The sequence below is a fragment of the Talpa occidentalis genome, unplaced genomic scaffold (genome assembly GCF_014898055.3).
Source record: "Talpa occidentalis isolate TD23 unplaced genomic scaffold, MPIMG_talOcc4v2.1 talOcc4.3, whole genome shotgun sequence".
Lineage (NCBI taxonomy): Eukaryota > Metazoa > Chordata > Mammalia > Eulipotyphla > Talpidae > Talpa > Talpa occidentalis.
The window spans coordinates 79,278,881-79,302,704 of NW_023603184.1; the positions used below are offsets into that span (position 1 = coordinate 79,278,881).

At 34.6% G+C, this 23,824-nt stretch overlaps 1 protein-coding gene across 4 annotated transcripts in view; it reads left to right on the forward strand.

Moving 5' to 3' along the window:
• Nucleotides 1-23,824, forward strand: part of ARHGAP15 (Rho GTPase activating protein 15) — a 621,973-nt gene that overhangs the window by 425,948 nt on the left and 172,201 nt on the right. For all 4 annotated transcript variants that reach the window (XM_054699701.1, XM_054699703.1, XM_054699704.1 and 1 more), the window contains one exon: nucleotides 18,572-18,649. In XM_054699701.1, coding sequence (XP_054555676.1) covers nucleotides 18,572-18,649 — 78 coding nt within the window. The remainder of the gene's footprint in view (nucleotides 1-18,571; nucleotides 18,650-23,824) is intronic.

Here is a 23,824-nt window from a genome sequence, read left to right on the forward strand (position 1 = left end):
AAATCTTCTATAAAAATCTCAATTTTTATTTTGCTGATTTTTTTAAGTTGAAAGAGTCTGTCAAAGAATTTGAAATGTGAAATATATGTCAACCACCCGAACCTATCAATTTGATGCTAATGAACACAGAAACCAATACTCTAAATTCTGACGTGATTTTGCTATTGAATATTGACTTCATTTCCTCCAAATTTACTTCACCATTGAAGAAAGCTAAACTCTGCTGACACAATCAAAAGCTCTACAAAAACTTTGAATACATCAGTGCTATTAAAACAGGCCTATTACCTTTCTCATTTTAAAAGGGATGCTCTTGTTATGTTTTGCATTTTTGACAGTTTGGGATCACTTAATCCTTTATTCTTCCTACAGAGCAGTGGAACACCTAACAAGGTATTATAATCACTGCAGTAAAATTATTTTCCTTTTGTCTTGAAGATAGGTAGTTGGTGTATTTGAAATCACATGGCATAATAGTGGAGTCCATGTGTTGTGCACAAGTTTGACGCCATAAGAAACATGAATTTCCTCTGGATTTAATTCTTAACTCTAACATTTCATGCTACTCATTCTCACCTTGTGATCACAATCAAACCTATAACTTAAAGATCTCTTTAATGATTTCAAAGTCTTTATTTTATTTTTTAAAGATTTATTTAGTTATGCATAGAAGAACTGGGGTGTAGGCCAGTAGTGAAGGGGATGAGAGGATTCAGCAAAGACAGAGTGGGGAGCAGAACAGACAGATTGACTGAAATACACTGCTGAGGGGAACAGCAGGCAAGACAGGAGCAGTCTGCTGTGCCATGTGGGTTACCTCCCTGTTGGAGATTGAACTCATGCCTTAGTGTTGATAGTGCTGAGACTTGATGCTTACATCATCAGGGAGGCCCCAATTTCAAAGACTTTATAAGAATTTATTCCCCATGCTGTCTCTTACACTAAAACCTGAGGTCTAGGAACAACCCTTTTGAATTTTCCTCTGGCACTTCAAACTCAACCTTTTCATGCTGAATTTACCACTTTCCCCATTATACCTGTTATTCCATCTTTACTCCTTAACTCAATCAATGACATCATGATCTATTTTCCTCATTGCGCTAAAAAGTGTGAATTATCTTACATTCTCTCTCATTACACACACCATCATTCACCAACTCTAGTGATCTCTACGGTCCCACTCCCCCTGGAATCTGAGTCTTCTTTTTACCTCCTGCAGTTTCTATTAGACACACATAATTTCTTTTGATATAAATCTCCAAATTGAGATCATTGCCTTTGTTCTCATTTCTGCCTGGACCACCTTTCTTAATGCCACCAAATCATCCCTCTTAAATTCCAACAAAGATTGTGTTATCCTTTCTTAGGACCATCCAGTATTTCTTCTTCCCCATCAGGATAAGCAAAATTCCACTAATTAGTTGATTAAAAAAAAAAAAGGATAAACAGATGACTATCTACTGTCCAGAAAATAAAGGAACTGTCTTAAAAATGAAACTCAGGATTTGGTGATTTTCTTTTGCAGTGTGCTATGATATGTATGCAAATCCATATCTGGACAACGTAAGATATTTGCAGTCATCTGGAATAGGCTAGAACAAGATAGCAATACAGAAAGGACTCTGATGATGTTCAGTAGTGGTTTGAGAGAACACATACTTCCTCATCTGTAACAGAAAGAAACCAGCTCTCAACAAAAGTGTTAAATTGTTTCATAACTTCAGGAATTCAGCTAACTAAAGCCAAATTTGGTGCTTTAAAGACCTACCAGTGTTATAAGAGTAGTACTATCATTTTCCTGGTTCAAATAAATTATATTCTTTTATATACAGATCCCCAATCATTGAGCCTGCTTCCCTGTAAGTTTGTGTATAATTTTTCCTATTATCACCCCCTAGGTCTCTTTCACCATCACCACTTTCCAGGCATCTACCATCCACTGAATAGCCATGTTTCTGATTATCTTTTCCCAAATGTATTAGCTTGCATTATTTAAGGCTGAATCTCATTTTATTATTTCCTGCTCACATTTCTAAACTCCTTAAGTCTATTTGTACGATTCTTTTGTCTTCACAGATGTCCACAGTTCCTCCCAATTTAGTATCATCAGAAAATTTAATTAATTCTCTGTTTACCCCTCCTTCTAATGAAACCAGTCCCTTGTTTCATTTCATCATACAAAGTAAAAATGTATTGGCAATAAAGCAGTCTGAAGAAACGTTCCCTCACTGTAGGAGGGGAAGTTAAGGATACAGCAAAGAACCATGTGGTGAGCAGCGGACAGGGCAGCAGGGTGGTGAGCTAGTTTGCTATTGCCCTAAAGCAAAACCTTTTTCACAGCAACCACACTTTGGCAGATCGCCTGGGTTGGTGCTATTGTGTGTGTGTTCAGAAGGTAGCTATATTACCCTAACTAAAGATTTTTTTACTAAGATATATTTATTTATTGATATGTGAAAAGAAAATTTAAAACTATAAATACAAATACAAAGATAAGCCAGTAACATTTCAGCAATGTTGTTATAAACCTAGATATGAATATATACATTTAGATATATACAGGCTCAAAATCATTTTTGGTGGACTTTTTTCTGATACTCACTATGGCCTAAATTTTTATCTCAGTTCATAGCTTGATAAATATTTTAAGTCCAAACTATCCCTTGGGTTTAAATCAGATTCCTTATAGATAGTAGATTTAGAGAATAAAAGCATTTTTTCAGTTGTATCCAACAGGCAAATGCCAGTAAAAAGATATTTTAACCTCTAGAATTAACAGGGTAGAAAAGTTACTTGATATGAGAAAGAGCCTTATTTGTTAAGTCTAGGGTAGGCAAGTTTATGTTCACAGAATTACACCAAGAGTTTTTGTGTCACACAGATTATGAGGTGATTCATGTAAAGGAGCAAAGATGATACTTATTAAGCAATTACTACGTGCCATACATAGTGTTAGTGCTTTCCGACATATGAGTAGACTTTTAATATAGATTAAAATTATATATTAACCACTACCTAATACTCTGTTAACTGTATTCCTAAGTCCAATACAATTTTCTAAGTATTTGCCATGTTGCATATGAAAAGTCAAATTTTATAATGTGGATAGACTAGTATAAATTAATTTGCTGCCATAGGAAAAGAAGAACTTCAACTTAATGCCTTGATTAGGACAGGCAGATGGCAGACCATTATCTCCATTGTTAAATACAGAAGACAATGCATATTCACAGTGGTGAAATGAAGGCTGATATATATTTTACATATAGCACAAGGTCACCAAAGAATTCATCACCCAGGGGTGGTGTTAAAAAAATGATGACTAGAATAGTACTAAGAAATACGAGTCAGACTTGTATTGTTTTTCTAGTGAGAAAAATCTGATGCATAATGCATTCTTATGAGAGAATTTTCTCAGATGCCAATACTTTACAGGCATAACTTCCATAAGATTTAATGGGAGTTTTCCTGCCAGCACCTGTTACAGTTAGGGTTCTTACTTTTCACACATAATCCAAGACTGGCTTGCAACACTGACTTGGAAAAATTAATATATTGAAACCTTCTTGTAATGTTTCCTCACGTATAACGTTCATCTTTTAATCCTTGGTCTGATATATGTATGTCCATGTTTTCTATTCAAATTCTTTTCCCACCAGAAAGACTCCTTTTCATAAGCATTTTTTTTTATGGATAGGAGCAGATAAAACAATTTTTCTTATGGGGAAGCTAGTGGGAAAGATACAGAAGGGGTTGGGGACAGTTATCAGACTAAAAGTTGAACTAATGCTAGATATCTACTCTTCTTGACTGAAAATAGTTCATGAGACAGACTAGATTCCTCAGCAGCCAACAGAAGCAATTAGAGTACCATGTGCAAAAACCAATAACTAATAACTCTAAAATGAGAATCACAGATCAAATGATATAACTTAGCCACATTTACCCTACTTTTAAAGACTAAAATATAGAGCCTTTAATATTGAAAAAGATATTCCTTTTAACCCCTGGAGAAATCTGTTTGGGGTATTTTGTGTATAGGAGAAAGAATTAAGAGAATTCTTAAATTCCACATTTCACTTCCACAAATTCACATCCCCCCAAAAGGGAAAATGGTCTCAGTGCTTCTATTCAGCTAAAATTGCTTTAGATTGTATAGAAATACTATTTTATGAACAACAACCTCCTTTGTCTACTGTTTCTAATATACATGTCATGTAAGAGTGAAAACAGACCTTTATACTCAGAGTCCCACATCTTTTGTTGTTATTGTCCTATTTGGTAGGATGATTTCCACTTGTTTGGCATTATCAAATAGTGAATTTTATCTGTCTATTTATTATGGGGTTTCATAACTAATGATGTTATGTAGCAGGGTTAGAGTTAAAAGGGATCTAAAACCATGAAAACTGTTTGTAAATTTTCTCATAGGAGCAAAATGTGAAGTTTGAACAAAGATAACTCCAGGATAGATAAGGAGGTATTTGGGTCTCCTTCGTGACCTGCCTTTTTCTTTGCTAGATGTTGATATTACTTTGCAATGTCCCTTTGAGCACTTTGCTGATACCCAATACCCTCCTCTGCCTCAGGAATATCGTATACTTTACATTATGCCATATACCTTCACTTATGGTTCAGATATCCATGTAATTTTTTGAGCATTACTTTGAGTACATTTGCTTTAAAAGATATTAATAATTCATCATTAAAAGCACCATGGAAGAAAGGGTTTTGTTTTGGGGTGTGTATGTGTGTATGCACTAAGGCAAAGAGAGGACAAAGCATGTTCTGTCCCCGAGCTTTAATACCTTCCTCCTCTCTAAGGGTTTTGCTTGCTGCATGCACACTTTGCTCTAAACTTGGGTGAAATAAGGTTTTTATTTTCTTTTGCTAATCTGGCCAATACATTAATAGAAATGCATTTTTTTTCTGGATGCAATAGTTTTGTTTGAAAACTTGAAGGTAGATTGGAAATCTAGTACCTCATGAGTCTGCCACTCAGGGAATGTGTCTCCAGCTGAAACTGATGAGCTTTAGGCTAGTTATTGGGGAAGATATGGAAGCCAGGAGAGAGATGAGAGGTTATTAGATGGAGCCTGCAGACTATACACAAAACATTTCTCATATGATGGAATGCTACTATAATGATAAAAAAAATCATGTTTCAAGATAATTTGTTTAGACAAACTGAAAAATGTGACTCACCTCCCCCAAATCTTTAAATACTGTAAGAATTGTGCAGTTCCCTGTGTCTTGGTGTATCTAAAAATATCAGGAAATTTAAGCAGGGTGAGCATTTGAATAATAGCAACTTCCCTTTGGGATTAATTCAAAGTCAATATGGCAACCCACTTCCTCTTTCTGTTCCTCCCATAAGGTATTACATTTGACCCCTTGCTCTCCATCCCTTCCTGTCCCACATCCTACACAAGTGAAACCTTGTTGATTTGCCTCCCCGTTGGATAAAGCCTGCTATCAGAACAGGATCTAATAGATTAATCCACACTGAAGTACACATAATTACTGAAGTTTGATGTGAAAACCATCTACAGTATTTAAAGGAAATGTAGAAAATTTTAACTATCACAATTTGTACATAAAGACAACTATATGAAAAGAATGTTAAAAAACAGATTTTCTGAAGGTTTCTAAAAAAAGACACAAAAATAGCCTCTATAATTATTAAGACATTAAAATTAATTAGAACTTGGATGCCAGTGGTATAAATTCAAGGCCTTCAAATTGCTAGTCTTTTGTTTCCATCTTCTATAGTACTTTAAGAGTCAGCTATAATGATTGATCATGGATTTTCCAATACTAGTCTCAAATCTCAAAATCTGTAACCCTTTGGAGGAAATGGGGTTAATTAATACACTCTTTATTTAAGTTACATTTAATGGAAAACATGAAATATATTTGTAACTTGATTTCTTACCAATTCAAAAATAACAAATGTGGGGTAGACACTCAATACAGATTGCATTAATGAACATTGTCATATGTGATGCATTACTATACCTCTTACCATGACAACAGATAAGAAAGAAATGATAGACATTAAATATCTAATGATGCATTGCATACACACAAAGATACATATATATGCATATATTTCAATATACTTCTGATATTGATCTATGTGAGATAATCATAGAGAAGCAGAAAATATGGTTTGTATTATGCCAGTGCTAGATGAGTTCAAATAAGGGAACAACCATATTGGAATGTCTTTTATTTTTTATGTCAACAAGTAATGTTTTAGTAACTTGAGTATATGCAATTCTTTTAAGAGATGGTTAATAGTCCTCATGTAGTCAAGAATGAAGCTGAGAAGATAGGTCTCTCCTGTACTACTTAAAGAAAACTTCACCTACTCTTTCTACCTATACGGTGATAGTGGGAACTAAGAAGACCAAAGTCAATGCTAACGCTGACCTTTTAATAGCACGTTCATTTTTTTGTACAAATACTAAAATCATCAATGGCATAAATGGTCCAGGGATAATTAAAGCTCCTGGGCCTTCCCGGTGGCACTGTGGGTTGAGCGCAGCACTGTGAAGGTGTCCACAGCCTCTGCAGTGTGGATTCGGTTCCCAGCAGGCCAGGGAGATACACACATGGTGCAGCAGACCTCTCCTGTCTTGCCTGCTGCTCCCTCAGCAGTGATTTCAGTCCATCTGCCTATTCTGCTCCCCGCTCTGTCTCTGGTGAATTCTCTTACCCTCCCATGCCTCTGGCCAGTACCCCAGTTCTTATATAAATAAAATAAATCTTTAAAAAAATTAAAGCTCCTAATTATGGAAAATTATCATATATTTCAGCTGTATTATAGAGAACTCATATATTTGAATCTCCAATTCAGGTGGTGATTTGTCTAATAGTGGAATCATTTGTAAAATATTTAAATTTTGATTCCCTTTGTGTGGCTCATTAAGATTTGGAATCTGATGTAATGGATCTTAAAGCATCTTTTGGCTAAATTAGAGATACAAAATAGAGCTTTCATGGCCATCAGATTTATGATAATCTCCCAGTATTTTTCAAATGAACCTATGGGAATATAAACCCACTTCAATAATAAAGTAAGTGCCATTATCATTGTCCTCAAGAATAATATGTATAAGCATATATATAAACATATGCACACGTGTATACACATTAACACACTCATACATATTATAAAATAGTTGGAAAATACATAATTTAAAACATGAGAAAGATTTTTATGACCCCATTTTACAGAGATTATCACTGTTAACATTGCAGTGTATATCATATATATTGTTTAACTGTTTCAAGATATAATGTGAAATTGAACATATAGTGGTGTTTCCTTCTAAAATTGGCTATAGCACAGATATGCCAACACAAGATGTGCTGTAAATGTGAATATATTAGAGCTCGCAGACACTAACATTCACTATCAGTCACTAGCATGTATCTGCATGCAGGATTCACTGTTAGCACCTCAGAATAATGCTAATGCTATAGTCTGTAATATCAAAACTGTCTACTCTTTGTTCTTTTCTGTATCTCCTGCATCTAGTGAACTTTCAGTACATAACAAGTGCTGGAACAGTATGTTTTAAATTGTATGGAGAATTGGAATTCACCAACTCAAGGTTTTTCCACCTCAAATATACTGGGATGTTTTTGTCATTTCAGTTAACCACAATTTAGCACAGCTTCATCTGCTGAACAGGGAGGATTATGCACTTCCACCTTTTCTGTTTCTCAGAAGTATTAACAAGTATTCTGTTTCTCAGAAGTATTAACTACCTGATAGTTTCTCTTATACTCTCATAAAGAAAACAATCTTGTTTATGTTTCCTGAGAACGGGAAAGTTCCATTTTTTCATTCTAACCACTGCCATAGTCTGGAGTGTCTTCTTAGACTAGGAAAGAATTGAAGAACCCTAGAATTTCTCACCAGTTTGTGAGAACATCAGTAAATTGAAAGAAACATCTTGTCTGTTATCTAAATAGGACTTTGCTGATGGTTAATATGCTCAAACAGGTTTGTAGACGATTACTTTTGTGTCTAGAACTCAGTTTTATTCACCCACTTTAGAAGCAGCATCCAGGACTCAACCTCACCTGAGTGCCTAGCAGAGGCAAGCCATCAAAACCCTCCAGGAAGTGGCTAGCCAAAGAGTCTGAATTAGAGGCACCTCCCCAAAGAAGATCAAAAGTTATGCTCCACCAACACAGAGACACTGAGAAATGGTTGAATGTGTTCTAAATTAAACTGCCCTGGTGGTGAGCAGAGATCTGCCAAAATCTTTCAATTAATCACTTTTACCTTCAGGGCAGAGTTAGGCCTTAGAGTATTTCAATAGGTTTTTATTGGAACAGGGTTATTTCAGATATTAAACTATGTTGCACAAAGTAAAAATAATGTTATTTTTAAGTTGCTACTCTTGTTAAATAAAAGTTGGCAAGCATTCTTGGGGTGTGTATTGTGTCTGTGTATTTGGGTATGTGTGTGGCTTTTTCCTCTGCCATAAGCCTCATTGATTAAAAAAAAAGAAAAGAAAAGTGAACGGCCATGAATTTAGTGGTAAATATATAATCATTTTCATTAATAATATGTTGCACATAATAGAGAAAAGGTTTTAACTTTATAATTCTCTACAACACAATTGAGATTTTTTTTCCTACATCTTCAGCAGTAAGTTAATTAGAATCACCTGCATTTCCTTGGGTGGACACCAAATGGATTGCAAACAAAAACAGATTAAAATAGCTGCTGGAACTCATGGCATACAGATGACAAGATTCACAAAAAGGACAACAAGGCACTGAAAATGTTCGCTTTTCAAACAGTTTTAGAGGAAATTTAGCTCTTGCGACTTCTCTGTAAAAGCTGCTTGTAAGTGTTTTGCTGAAAGGCTAGAATGGCTTTGTTTCTGATCCCTTGATGAGTGAGAGAAATGTTTAAGAAAGATCACTTTACAGAGAGATTCAGGCTGAAATGCGATGACTGTGATTCAAGCCAAGCCAAAAATTACAGTTCAGAATGAAAGGGGAGGGACGTGGTTTGGGAATCCATTTTCCCACATTCCTGAATCTCAATCATCCCAGCCAATGTTTTTAAAAAAGTCCAATGGAAAACAATGAGGTCACTTTGTTTAGATGTTTGAAAAAAAGTAGAGATCAGGGACTGAGAAGTTTGAGGCAAATATATGAATTTTAAATCAATATCTATTTCAAGTATGATGGGATCAAAGGCTGGACTTTATGTAACTTATTATGACTTCATCACAAAAGGAGTTACTTTTTGGTATTTTCTTCTTGTTTGTGTTGGTAAGCCTTATTCTGCATGTCTTTAACTTATGAAAGGGTTCGTGGCCAAAATTTTCAAAGGAAAAGAAGTGAACGTGGGCAAAATCTATGCACTACTCCATCCTATGGAAAGGTTCCAAGCTTTCCTTAGAAATGGCATCTTCAGGAAGATGATTTTCTTTCATTAAATCTGCTGTATTCTCCCCAAAGCTGTGGTCATTCATTACTGTCTGGACCTAAAGTTTTGCTGGGGGGTTTGCTTGCAAACTACCAGATGATAATGGCAGACCAAATTAGACTGTTTCTTCTTGTTACTCCTATTTATTTTAAAGAAAGATTTTGAGCAAGTAACAATACCAAAAGGGTGATTAATTTACATTATCATGATCACAACATAAAATAACAATGTAACTCAAAAGAAAAGAAATTCAGAGAATGATATGAGATGAACCAACTACAACCTCCAATTTCAATATCTTCTAGACACATGAGATTTTTCATTCAAGACAAGAGCTCTCACTAAATAATAATCAGAATCATTAGCTAATATTAATCTTCAAGACTAAGATTTTTTTTTTAAAAAAGAAAGAAACATGTAGGAGAATTTATTAGACTGTTTCCAGGTACTTTATTATCACTTCCAGATTTCTTCTTAGTTGGTTATCTTTAGTCTCATTAAATCAAGGATATTAAGTTTCCTGGTGAAATTTTACAGGCAAATTCAAGATCTTGCTGTGATCCTGCTTACTTTGAGATATTTCTGGAATGATTTTAAGACTGGTACAATTCTATAAATCATATTTATGTCTATCATCCCACAGACTTCATACTGTTAGGGCCCAAATTCTTATCTGAATTTAGACAGTTATGTAAGAATCCATGTGTAAGAAATGAGGGAGCACACTTGGGATACCAGCCTTAAATGATCCTTTCATTTTACTTGGGGATTAAGCAGGATATACAAATTACCTCCATCTGTATCACACTAGCTGTGTTGGAATTTTTCTTATTTACCTTATTTTGAAAATCTATAAGTTAAAAGGCAACGGACCTAGTAGTAAGTCTGAATAGAATATGAGTTAAGTATGTGGATGTTATATGCAAAAGCATATAATGCTTTTTAATGCATAAAAAGCATGATAGTAAATGGACACTAATATCTAGCTCTTGGTAATAATGTGGATTTTTAATATAGTATTGTCCAAATTTCTGGATTTTAACAGCTTAGATTATTATCTCCCATAATGAGATAATTAGTGAAATACTACAGCAAGAACTAAGTATAAATAGAAGGGGGGGGGGATTCCAATAGCGAATAATGATGGTACACATTGAAAAAAGATAACTTTTGTATTCCTGGCAACATTTAAAGAATTCAGTATAATTTTATTCTATTTATTGAAGTAGCCAAAATCTACCTTTTTTTTAATGTAGCAATGGGAAGCTGATACAATAAATTGTTTTCCAAAAATTTTCTGACAATGTAACTCTATTTAAAATAATTAATAATATTTAAAGCAAGATACCAGTCCACTCACCACAGATACTCTCCCCCAAGTACTATTGTTACAGAGCTTTAATTTTTTTTTTTAATTTATGTGTACAAGAACTGAGACAGAGTAGGGAAAAGATCAGGTGGATCTACTGAAATACATTGCTGAGGGGAGCAGACAGAGAGACAGGAGAGGTCTGCTGCACCATGTAGGTTATCTCCCTGGACAGGGATCGAACTCATGCTGCAGTGCTGAGACTTTAACCCCTGTGCCACCAGGAAAGCCCTGTTATAGTTCTTTTAGAAGCAAAAAAAGCATACCACACAGAACTAATAAGAAAACATAGCCAATAATGCACTTAACACTCAGGATATTTTGTCCTTTGCATATTCCAATTTTAAATTTATCTTTCAAAGTGCCCAAACAGGACAAGACTGATCATGATATCAGGACTGGGCAGAACAAGAAATATTACATACATACACACACATACATACCTACACACATGTACAGGTAATTTTTTTTTTTTTACTGGATACCTTAACAATTTTATGTCCTAGTATAGCATCTCAAAAAGGTGGATGGTGAAGAGTGGAAGGATTTGAGCTTAATCACCTAAGTCTTCAATAAAAAGTACGTGAAGTAAAATGAACATCTCTCCTCTGATCAGGATTCCCTGAGTTTGATAACACTTACATCCTTAGTCCCATTCATAATTTTGCTTACTTTTGCCCTTTCTACTTTTGGATGTTTAATTCAATTCAACTTTCAGATGTTTAAGCAAAATAATGGTTTATTTTTTAGCACTACAGGTTTTAGCACTTTCCTCAGGAAAAAAAAAAATCATTCTCTTAATGATCTCAATGTATCTTTTTTTACGAAATGGCAACAAATATATATCATTTTCACATATAAAGAAGACAAAATTATTTTCTGTGTGAATTTACTATAAAATACCTGGTGGATAAAAACATCATCTTAATCGGAAGTGAATAATCAAAAGTGGACTGTTACCAAAATTAAAAAAACAAAACTAGTGAAAGAAAATCAAAGATCAGTATTTGGTGTAGTATTTAAAATACTAAGGAAAACTCCTTTAAACAATTTGCTAAATAGAACAAGTATTTATAGCAGAGAAGAAAGGTAAGACAAAATATGAAAATGAGATGAAAATTGGAAGGAAAAGTCATATAATATATAGAAGAGAGAAATAAAAACAGTTTAAGTAATAAAGGGAACACTGAAAAATAGCAAACATTACAATAGAAATTTACATAAATAAAGAAAATGACAAGAGAGAGAAAAATAAAAAGAAATGAGGGGCAGTCTAATTTTGGACCCTGAATTAACAATTTCTCTCAGCATTAAAACTGAAGACACACAGAGAGTATTTTAAATATTTCCAATTTAATCCTTGGTCAATTATGACCCATGTACTAATAAAGAAAATTTTATAGCAATAATTTCACAATCTGTTGAAACCTTTGCTTTCAGTGTTAAAAATTCTGTTTTATGAAAAACAATGTAACCCCCCACTCAAGTAGGCAGACAGGGAAAACATGTCTGAAGCTTCTTCCTCAAAAAAAAAAAAATCCCAATGAAATAATAGAAAAGATATGTTGACCAAAAAAGAAGAAAACATAATGATGTTGAATACAGAAAAGGTACCATCGGCAGTCCAGAAATAGAAATTCCAGGAAGACAGAAAGCAGATGGGATCAAACAAGTGGGGAAAATAGAGCAAAAGGAACACCATTCCCAGACAACATAATTAGGTACAATTCTTTCCAGGGATGTCCTAGAGACAACCCAAACTTAGAGTTAACAAATAAAAGAGCAGAAATTATCAAAAGGGTGGTAAATTATGCAATTCACTAAAGATTGGGTAGCATCTAGGAGTTTTAGAGCCTTCTCCACTTAGCCTGTTCCAAAGAAGCACCTGTAGTGACTGTCTCAACCTGCAGACAAGTTCAGGAATGACAGACGGGAGGATTCTGAATTGTGAAAATGCACTAGAGAATGAGATACCTCAGGTCGTCTGCAACAGATACAGAGTTAGAGAACATGCCAGTGATCATAAGAGTTAAAATATTGCATATCCAAAATAAAGTCTTTGTTACTTTGTTAACTGAAGAACCTATAGTCTACTGTCTATTCACCACTTACTCATCCTACAGGAAACACTCTCTCAGCCTGCCCATTTAAGGTTGAAACCAGTTTGGGGTATGTTCAGGTAAAGATGTGTTCAACAGAAATACCCAAGACAATATTTATTCTAATTAATTTTTTCTTTCAGACACAAATTAATCTTTTATTTGAACAAATTCCATCTTAAAGAAATTCTACATGTTGAGAAGAGGGACAATAGAAGAAAGAAAATATCAAACAAATAACAAGAAAATATTTTCTGATTGAGAGGTCTTGATATACATGCAGTTGAGTGAAATTTAGTACAAGTTTTAAAAGAAAAATTTTTTTAATTCTGAAAGAAAAAGCAATTGAGTCCAAAAGAATGAAAAATAATTTGATATAACCCTTAACAGCAGGGATATCTGAAAATAATGAATGTTATTTTTCAAAGTTAGGAAAACAAAAGGTTATGAAACAAATCAATATTCAAATCAACAATCAATTATGAAGCCATGGAAAGGTGTCATTGAGATGGGAAAGACAAGAAAACTTAGCAATCAACATAGTTTTATAAAAAAAAAAAAAAACTTTAAAATCATTCCAAGAAAGAATAACAGTGAAACACAAGAAAAGAACAATAATTGACTCTGACCTGGAGTTGCACTATCCAATTGGTAGTCACAAGCCACATGTGGTTAATTTATTTAAAATAAACTAAAATAAAGATTCAGTTGCATAGTTGCATTAACCACATTTAAGTGCTCAGTAGCCAGCCATATGACTACTGGTTTGGGCAATGAATATGATTTCTATGATGACAGAGAGTTCTGCTGGGCAGTACATAATTTGAGGAAATAACAAACCTAGAGAAAAAAAAAAAGAAGAGGATGCATTAGAACTTGACTTTTGAGAGATCTCCTCTGTGAAACAAAATTTTGATATTGAACTCAACCACACTCCATTTGTTAAAAGAATGGCTAATATTAACCCATAGAAAACGTACAAACCATTCATAATGAATGAAATAAGAGATAAATGTTGAGAATCTAAGCAATAAAATCATAAAGAAAAATGTTGGTAGTGATAGAGGAGAGAAGGGTGAACACATGAGGTTTCTTATTGTCTCTATAGGACAGGGGTAATGATATATAAAGAGACAGAAACTGATAAATGCAGCTAATAATAATAAAGAGGAAAATGGTACATGGATAAGTTTTTTTAAAAAAAAAAAAGATTTATTTATACAAGCACTGGGTACAGTCAGAAGCACGGGAGGATGAGAGAATTCACCAGAGCCAGAGCGGGGAACAGAACAGGCAGACGGATGAAGTACACTGCTGGGGGAGCAACAGGCGCAGCAGAAGAGGTCTGTGTGCCATGTGGGACCCTCGCTGGCGGCCAGGGATCAAACCTGCGCTGCAGAGGCTGTGGGCAGCTTCGCAGTCCAGTGCTCAACCTCTGCACCACCAAGGGAGGCCCGGTACATGGATAAGTTTAAGAACTACGAAAACAGTGAAAATTTTTACCTCTTTTGATAGGAAGTCAATAAAGACCATTCAAAGTTCATAGACTAATTAGCAGAAAGATGACACATCACATAAAGTAAGTAGCAACAAAAAAGAACTGAGACATTATTAACAATAACTGTCTTTAGACAGCAGCATGGGGTGCTTCCTCTTCATTGTGTATCTGAGTGGTTTGTTTCATGAGGGAAATGTATTTGCCTCTACAATAAAAAAGGCTTTTAAAATGATTATTATAATGTCATAATGTTATCCTATAGAATAAAGTCATTCTTGATTGTTGATCAGAATTATGTCAACTGCTTCCTGAGGTAATCACTCTTGAAAGATGAGCATCTCACAAAAAATTAGTACTCATTAGATAAAACTTGAAATAAATGTAGCATAACAACAGTCTTTGAAACAGAGTAGAAAGTTAGAACTTCAAATTATATCCTGTACTCTCAGTCTTTGAAGTTAAAGTGTGAGAACAGATAAGTTAGCAATACAAGATTGGAAACACTTCAATTTGGAAGAAGAGAAATAGGTCTGAATGATTCAAAATCCTCCCTTCATGTTAATTTCTGAGCCCAAGCAGATTTTGCTAAAGACTGAGAGAGAAATGTGCAGCTCTCTTTGGGGACAGACTGGCTGTCCCTGTGCTCAGTGGTTCTTGCCAGAGGGAGAAGCTAGAAGTTCAAAGTATTGTGAGAATGACTCTTCTTGTGGTAGTTCTGGTGTCCTAGAATTAGGAAAGGCCATAAATCTCAGGAGAGGGCCTGTTTGTACAAAAGTTCCAGCCTACATTTCAGACTCCTGAGTTTCAGATGCATTTTGTTATATTCCCAAAAAACAAGAACATTTTGAATACATCTCTCAACTAGGCTCAATCTCCATATCTTCATGGTTTGTCCATTATTCAAGCTACCAAGAATGTTGCCTAATTTATAGTTTGCAACTATTTTAACAGGCTCATCTGCATTATTAAAAGCTGCCCATATTTTGGCAGATAAGCCACTCGATTCTGGAAACAGTGCTGGTCTCTTAGATTTCTTTTTGGAAACTGTCGTAGATTTATGGTGGGAATTACTCATGACAGCTGCATTCTTTCCACTGGGTTTAGACCACTATTGGGTCTAATAACTCCTAATTGTGTGTCTAACATAGTCTAAGATTCTTCAGAAGAAATGGGGTGCAGGAGAGTTTTGAAAATCCCCTCCAGCAGTATTCAGTGATTTCTGTCAATGATAAACACTATTTTGAAACTTAAGACAGTCAGCTGATGATGAAAAAATAAAGGACACTTGGTGAATATGGATTTCTTCAGAGCATCTTTCATTACTGCTGCTAATGCCAGTCTGATTTAAAAAAAAAAAAAAAAGTAAAATGATTGGTTTCATAGTGTTCCCAAAGTATTTTTAGCATAATGGGCAAAATTCCTGTTGACATTCACAGTCATGGTATTTTCTTGAAAGAAGTATCTCTCAAAGTGATTTTTTACCAGATTTCACCAAAGAACAACATGGGTACCTTGAAGACATTGCTCGTTTAAAATTCACACAAGGCCTAATTATATTTCCAAAATAAGTAGTTTCCAATCCAGCAAGGATAATGTGGTCACAAAAAGGATGTCCAAATCCACCAATTTACATTGGTTTGGTTTGGCATGATGTTCAAAGTTCTTGGAGTGAAGGAGGATGATGGCACGTGAATGATTGCAATTTGGGTAATAGTCCCAGGACTTTGGGTTTGCCATTCTGTGAACCATTCAGGGGAAAGCTAATCAACTTCAAGTCTGCACCTATATAGTTTATAACTACCAAAATTCACTGATATGTTCCAGATTATTCTTGCAAAATGTAATACCCTCCTTTTTAATATGTACTTTGTCATTTTCACTCTATTTATGTAATTTAAAAAGTATGATAGCAGGACAGCATGAGCCATTCAAAGCAGGAACCACTAATGTCAGAGATTGGTATCCTTCACAAGATATATGGTGTTGATATCTCTGAATCTAAATGACTTGAAAGTTGTGTCAAGTTAGATTCAAATTGCATCTAATATGTTTTGTTTTACTTCCTCGTACTTTCTGGTTTCTATCTTAAGCCACAAAGCAATTTCTCTACAGTGACTTAGTTCTACAACCACAGTGGTGGCACTGGTCTGAGTTACCCTGCCTGTCTCCATTCCCAGCCCTCCTTCCTTTTATCCCAAAAGAAATTGGGTTATAAATTTAGGATGAGACTGCTTTCTTTAAACAGTATAGTGCTTTCCAATTGCTCATATGAAATATATCTAACCCACACTGTGCTTTCAAATGTTTTTGATTACTGCACTTTAAAAAAAGGGGGAGGGACCCTTCTCATGTTGTAACTTTAAATTTCCATAAGAGCAAAAGAAAGTTTTGGAATACTAGGGAATTCAGTAATTGAAATTCAGTTCACAGCTCTAGACCACAAATGCATTTCAATAACATATAAAATAATATTGGAAAAGGAAGAGTTCTATGCTTCAAAATGGAAATGAACTTGATTTTATAACTTGTATAAAGAGATACGCTTATTAAAGTGAGGCTTAAGTCCTTAGTTTTAATAAAATTTGTTGGAATTCAAGATATTTCATTTTTTATTGACCTCTGGTTTTAGCCCGACTAATTAGCAAAACAAGTTAAACAAAAAATATAGAGTAACTTTTCTTATTTTTAATTATATTAGATGTTAATTATTTCATCTTTAATCATTATTTTAAATAAGCCTAATTGGACTAATTCTTTAAAATTATATTAAGCCTCTTCATTTGAAGAAGATGCCATTGATATTTCTGTTTTCAAAAATATTCTTTTCAAATTTCCTCAGAATAACTAATAACTCAAGGAAAAAAGTCAGGACCATTTCCATCTGTCTGTTTGTAGTAGTGAACAAGATGGCATTATTCACCATTTGTGGTTTGAATGACCTTTGACTTCTAAGTCCAACGATATTACCCAAGATGTCAAAAGTGCCATCATGAAAAATTTACTGTAAGCAATATGAAGCCACCGAAGGTGACTTCCAAAGTATATTCCTTAATGCCTACCTGTTCAGAAAAATTATACATACCCCCAAAAGTGAAAATTTTTGAAACGGGCACACCTACTTGAATGTATAAGTTTAGTATTTTTTAAATCTATCACATTATTTAAAATTTTATAGGTTAAAGTTAAATACAAAATACTCTCTAATGACAAAACAAGAAAAACATGCTTGATAAATTATAAATTTCTGGTTATATGTACATAAACTAAAAGAACAATATGGCCCAATACTAAAACTAGCAATCAGATATTAGAAAAATTTTAATTAAGATAATTGGCACATTTAAGTTGTCAAATGCATATGTACTTCAAAACTAACTGTGATATCCTTTCATTTACAGACCTGTTTTGTGCTTCAGGAAGAAATAATGTATTTGATTATTATAAATTTACATATCATAGACACTTGCAACACACGCAAATAAGTGTCCCACTCATCTCATTTCCTCACAAATTCACAGCTCCTGGGATGGGCCAGAGACTCAGAAATTTATTATTATATTATTTTAGAAGTGATACCTCACACCAATGTATACATTTCAATGTATACATTTCATTATCCCAAGTTACTCTATATTTTATTGGATGAAGGAGTAAAAACCATAGTGAGGATAAATAGGCAGAACAGAGAAAGACAAATGGAGCGGGGAGGGAGCGAGAGAAGGGGAGAAAGGAGGAAGGCTTCACAAATGCCTTGGATTTTATTTCATCTTTCAAAAGGGGCCAATAATACACCTGTACATGAAGTTTCTTCCCCTACTGTCACCCTCCCTCCATTTTAATTCCTATCTTTTCCTTGAGAATGAATCAACCTATTGTAAAATCTCATGACATGCTATCCACTGATCTCTTATGGTCAACTTGACTCAAATTTGTTGATGATTAACCATCATTGAACTTCATGATTAATTTATTGAGATTGAAATATTGAAGAGCACTCATTTTAGGATACAGAAATTTGTTTTCTCTGTGAGGAAGTGACAGTTGGGGTAACTTACTATTGTCTTCTTTCCCATATTTATGTTTTTCTATTATCTTCTCAGATCTTATATGAATGTAATATGCATCCTTTTTTTTTTTTCCAGGTCTAGAGGCCGATGGCATCTATCGTGTTAGTGGCAATCTAGCAACAATACAGAAGTTAAAATTCATTGTCAACCAAGGTAAGTGATTTTGTCATTTCAGACATTTTTCAGGAGTTTTGTCTCAAACAATATTTGAGTCTCTATACTGTGTAATTTGGGAATATAAATGATAAAATGTTCTGATGGGAGAAAGGAAAGTTGAAGAAATTAAACAACTAAAAGAGAGAATGAAAAATAGCTATAGCACTTCAAGATGAATGGATTAGAGAGAGGGACCAGTTACTACTTTATATGAAAAATGTAATTAGTGGAATATGACAAATTAAAAATGGAGGAATGAATAGCAAAAGAGAAAAAGGAAAACAGCCTAGCTTTGAAAAATATTATTGGGCTATAACAGATACTAGAAAGAGAAAGATAGGTAAATGAATGATGAAATATGTGAGTTGAAATTATAGATATTAGCAAAATATGTAATAGGTAAGTAAAAGGATCAAAAATTAGTAAATATATCTTTAAGGAATTACAAATTAAAAGAACAATGATATACCACTACACACATATTAAGCAGACTAAAATCTAAAAGACTGACAAGATCAAATGGTGACAAGGATCTGGAGCAATAGAAATTGCAGTGGCAATGAAAAATGGTACAACTCCTTTGAAGATTCTTTGCAGTTTCTTCTGAAAATTAACATTCTATGATAATATTCAGCAATGTGCTCCTTGGTATTTATCCAAATGTGTGCAAGACATGCCCACACAAAAACCTGCACAGTAATTTTTCCATATGCTTTATTCATAATGTAAAACTTGAAAGCAACCAAGATAAACTTCGATAAGTGGATGGATAAACAAAATACAGTTCATCCATATGATGGAATGTTATTTAATTATAATAAGAAATGAGCATTAAAGTCACAAAAAGAATGAGCTATCAAGTCATAAAGAGAATCGGAGGGGACCTCGATGCATTTTGATAAATTAAGCCATATTGAAAGACTATACAATACTTTATGCCAATTGTATTACAATCAGGAAAAGGCAAAGGTATGGAGAAAATAAAAGCAGTGATAGCAAAGGATTTGAGGGAAAAGAGGAATGAATAGAAGAGCACAGGGAATTTTGAAGATCATGAAACCATTTTATTTGATATTGATACATGTGATGATATACCTGTCAAAATCTATATAAGGAACCAAAATAGAGTGAGACTTAATGTAAGCTATGAACTTTAGTTAATGATAATGTATCAATATTAGCTCAATGTTACAACCAATATACCATTTTTTTTTTAAAGATTTATTTATTTATTTATTTATTTATTTATTTATTTATTTATCATTTATACAAGCAATGGGTACAGTCAGAAGCGCAGGAGGGTGAGAGAATTCACCAGAGCCAGAGCGGGGAGCAGAGCAGGCAGAAGGACCGAAGTACACTGCTGAGGGGAGCAGCGGGCGGCAGGAGAGGTCTGCGCACCATGTGGGACCCTCCTCTGGTGGCCGGGGAGCAGCCGGGGATCGAACCGGCGCTGCAGAGGCTGTGGGCAGCTTCGCAACCCAGCGCTCAACCGCTGCGTCACCAGGGAGGCCCAACCAATATACCATATTAATGCAAGATATTAATAACAAGGGAAACTGGGGGGAAGGGGTAAATGGGAACTCTCTACCTTTTGTTGTTTTTCTGTAATCCTAAACTTCTCTTTAAATAGATTATTAATTCAAAGCATAAAAAAAGGAAACACTGAAAAAAAGCAAGAGTAAATCATCTTAAGGTGGTGCCACAGATAACAGATATTACAATCAGACATTTGAAGTAGAACCCACGCAGAGTTCTTCTTGTGTCCTTGGCATTTTTATCTAACATCTATGTGCTTTGTTTCTTATCAGTAGAAATGGGGAAAATACCTTGGAAACATTTTTGAGAATTAAATGAGATAACACAATCCATTCTCTTAGAATGTGAAAAAATCCCTGTTAGTTCAATGCATGTAAGTTTTCCTTTCATTTACAGTCAATGATATTTCATTACCTTCAGGAGAATTTACACAAAGTCTTCATAATCTGGCTTCCCATCTATCTACCTTTGAGCTACCTTCAAATCCTCTAAATACATATATATCACAATGCATTCCTAAATGTACTCTCATATTTACATACTGTTGTATTTCTTCAAGTCTTTGTATACAGTAGTCCTAGCTTATGCACAGTCAGCTTATCTCCATTTCACTTATCTGCTATCAACAGGGATCTGAAAATATTATATACAGTATTTCACACAGAGAGAGATCATATTGTCTCCAAAAACTTTTATTTTTTTAAAAGATTTATTTATCTATGCATACAAGAGCTAGAGTGGGGAACAGACAGGCAGAGTGACTGAAAAACACTGCTGAGGGGAGCAGCAGGAGAGACAGGAGAGGTCTGCTGTGCCATGTGGGTTTCTCACTGGCCAGCCAGATATTTAACTCATGCTGCAAAGGCTACAGATTGCTTCATAGTGTGGTGCTTAACTCCTTGCACCAGGGAGACCCTCCAATAACTTTTAAGAGTTAAAATTTGTCTTCTTTTATTATTACTTACCGTTCTTAATTTCTTACTATTTCCAATTTATAAATTAAACTTTATCATAGGTATATATGTATAAGGAAAAACAGTATCTATAGAGTCCCATAATTTCCAAAGTTTCAGATATCCACTAGAGGCCTTAAAATACCCCAGGGATTAGGATAAGGGCATGCTATTCTCTTGCCTACACTATTGATATCCTCCTGTCTCTTCTCCCTGCCCCCCCCCCCACACACACAAGCTTCCTGCCTCGTATTTTTCTCCTTAGTCTTTTGCAACCAAATTACAAATATTGTTTTTCCAGGAAGTGTTCAAAAGTCCAGTCAGATTATTTATCTGTGTCCCCTTTATACTGAGTAGCTGAATTTACAGCAGTATATAGACAACAAACTCTTTAAGTTCCATCTCTTATAAAATCCAGGAATATAATGTCATCTTTTAGAGACAATGTAATCAAATGTACTTAGTGATTACATTTCAGAAACATTAAAATCTGTAAATCTTGGAATATGAAAACAGGATACTGGTTGAAATGCCTGTATTTTCCATAAATCTCTATATATTTTAGCAGGACTTGATTTATCCTTGAACCTTCTCCCATTATCCAGAGGTAGTCCTGAGACCTCCACAGAGATTTCATAATTACTATTTGTTGAATAATGGGTATGAGTGTGTATGTGTGTGTGTTAGATAGAAGAAGTATTAATACTGTGAAACATTAAACTCCCCAGCAGTTCAGTTTGGGACAGAACCATCCTTTTAAGTGTTGCTTATAGTACATTTACTCAATCGCCACACAATTCTTATTTCAAGAATTTCTATAACTGAGAATTTCCACACCTCTGTCTGCTCACCAGTGTGACCCTTTTGTCTTTCACAATTACTCTCCTTTTTGGGCAAAAGAAAATTATAGAACTAAATTTTATCTCATTTATTCACTAGGGCCCTGTTGGACTGAATGAAAGTGTCCCCTCTATGGATTAAAAAATGGATAAAATACCCCAGCCTCATTTTCACTTCTGTTTACAACCAGCTAAAATCATTCTTGTAATATTTTTCATGCTGAAACCATATCCTGATTGGGATTCTAGACAGCTGGGCAACACATTTCTTCTACAAAAAAGAAATTTCAAAACAGAAGCCATGCTAGAAACAAACACTAGTTGCATTTCCTGCTTTAAAAAAAAATTATGCTCAGCAGTTTGAATAGGCAAAAAAAAAATCTGCAATGAAAATATGAAATATGTCCATCTCGTCTTTTGCAATCCCAACTTCAGCCTCCTCCCAGGCTGCATAAGAGTTTCTGTAAGAGTTGACAATGTAAAGCTGGACAGAGGCCTGAGTTGGAATCTGGGAACATAGAATTGTCAGTAAACTGGTCTCCCTGGTCTGCAGCACCGCCAGACTAGACACACGTGACACAAATGATGCTGTATCGGGCCTTTCAGTACTGATAATTTTGTCCAAGTTGTGTTGTGGAGTTTATCTTTTAATTAAATTACAAAAGAAATGTGTATATAGTCTCTCAAATTTTGCTAATCAGATTATCCTTTGACTGAAATGTTTGGAAAGGAGCATATCCTTGGTGCTGCCACCATACCTTCCCCTCCGTATCCACCTCTGACAGCAGAGCTTAGAAGAGAATCACTGGGCTGCTGGGAACAGTGTATACAATGTGGCTGTGTGTGCACGTGTGGTGTGTGTGTGTGCATGCGTGCGTGTGTGTGTACACACACAATGAAGTAAAGTCTTCATACAGTGATGATTTTATGAAAAGCATAAAATCGTGTATGAATGCAATGCATTCTTTTTGTATTCAAAGAAGAAAATAAATGATTTGGGCATACTCTATTTGTATTAACACCTTTTATCTCCTTGTTGTTCACATTCTACAATGTTTCCTTTTCAGAAGACTCTAAATATACATTTTTCAAATGAACAAGCCCTACCCACCATTAGGATAGACAAACGAAAACTGATTTGGGGGATTTTCAAGAACAGTTCAATTGCAATTTATGTATTTCACTAACTTTCTTGAATGCTATAATCATCAGCAATTCTAAATACACCAGTTGAATGATTCAATTTGTTTTGGTTTTCTGTTTGACTCACTAAATCAGTAGGAATTGGATACCCTTATTATACTTCCAGATCAGATGGCATACAAGTTAAATTCAAAGTGATCACTTTTGAAAAGTATTTCCCAATTATAACTAGTAAATATGATGAGAATAATTATTATTATAAAAGTAGCAGCATATTTTCATAATTTATCATGTGTCAGGCATTCTTCTAGCAATTGCTTTACTTATATAATTTATTTAATCATTTCTAGAGGGACTGTTATTGCTCCCATTTCAGAGATAAGGAAACTGAGACTCAGAGATGTTAAATAATGTCCTAAGTTCATAAAGAACGCACATGAGGGACCTAGGAGTAGACCTCAGGTCTCTCTGACTCAGGCACTATACTGAAAAGCACTACTGTGATTCTGCATTTTCATTCGTTCATTGTTGTTTTCCTCCTTATATACATGGAGATTAGTGTTTTCATGCTACAAGCATTTGGTAGTGACTTTCTGATTGCACTCTGCTTTCTAGTATTAGTAAGTGATAAATACTGCCCTGTTGAGAGTTTGACTAAACTGTTCGAGGAAGAGATGCCTGGGAAAAAGCCAAACATC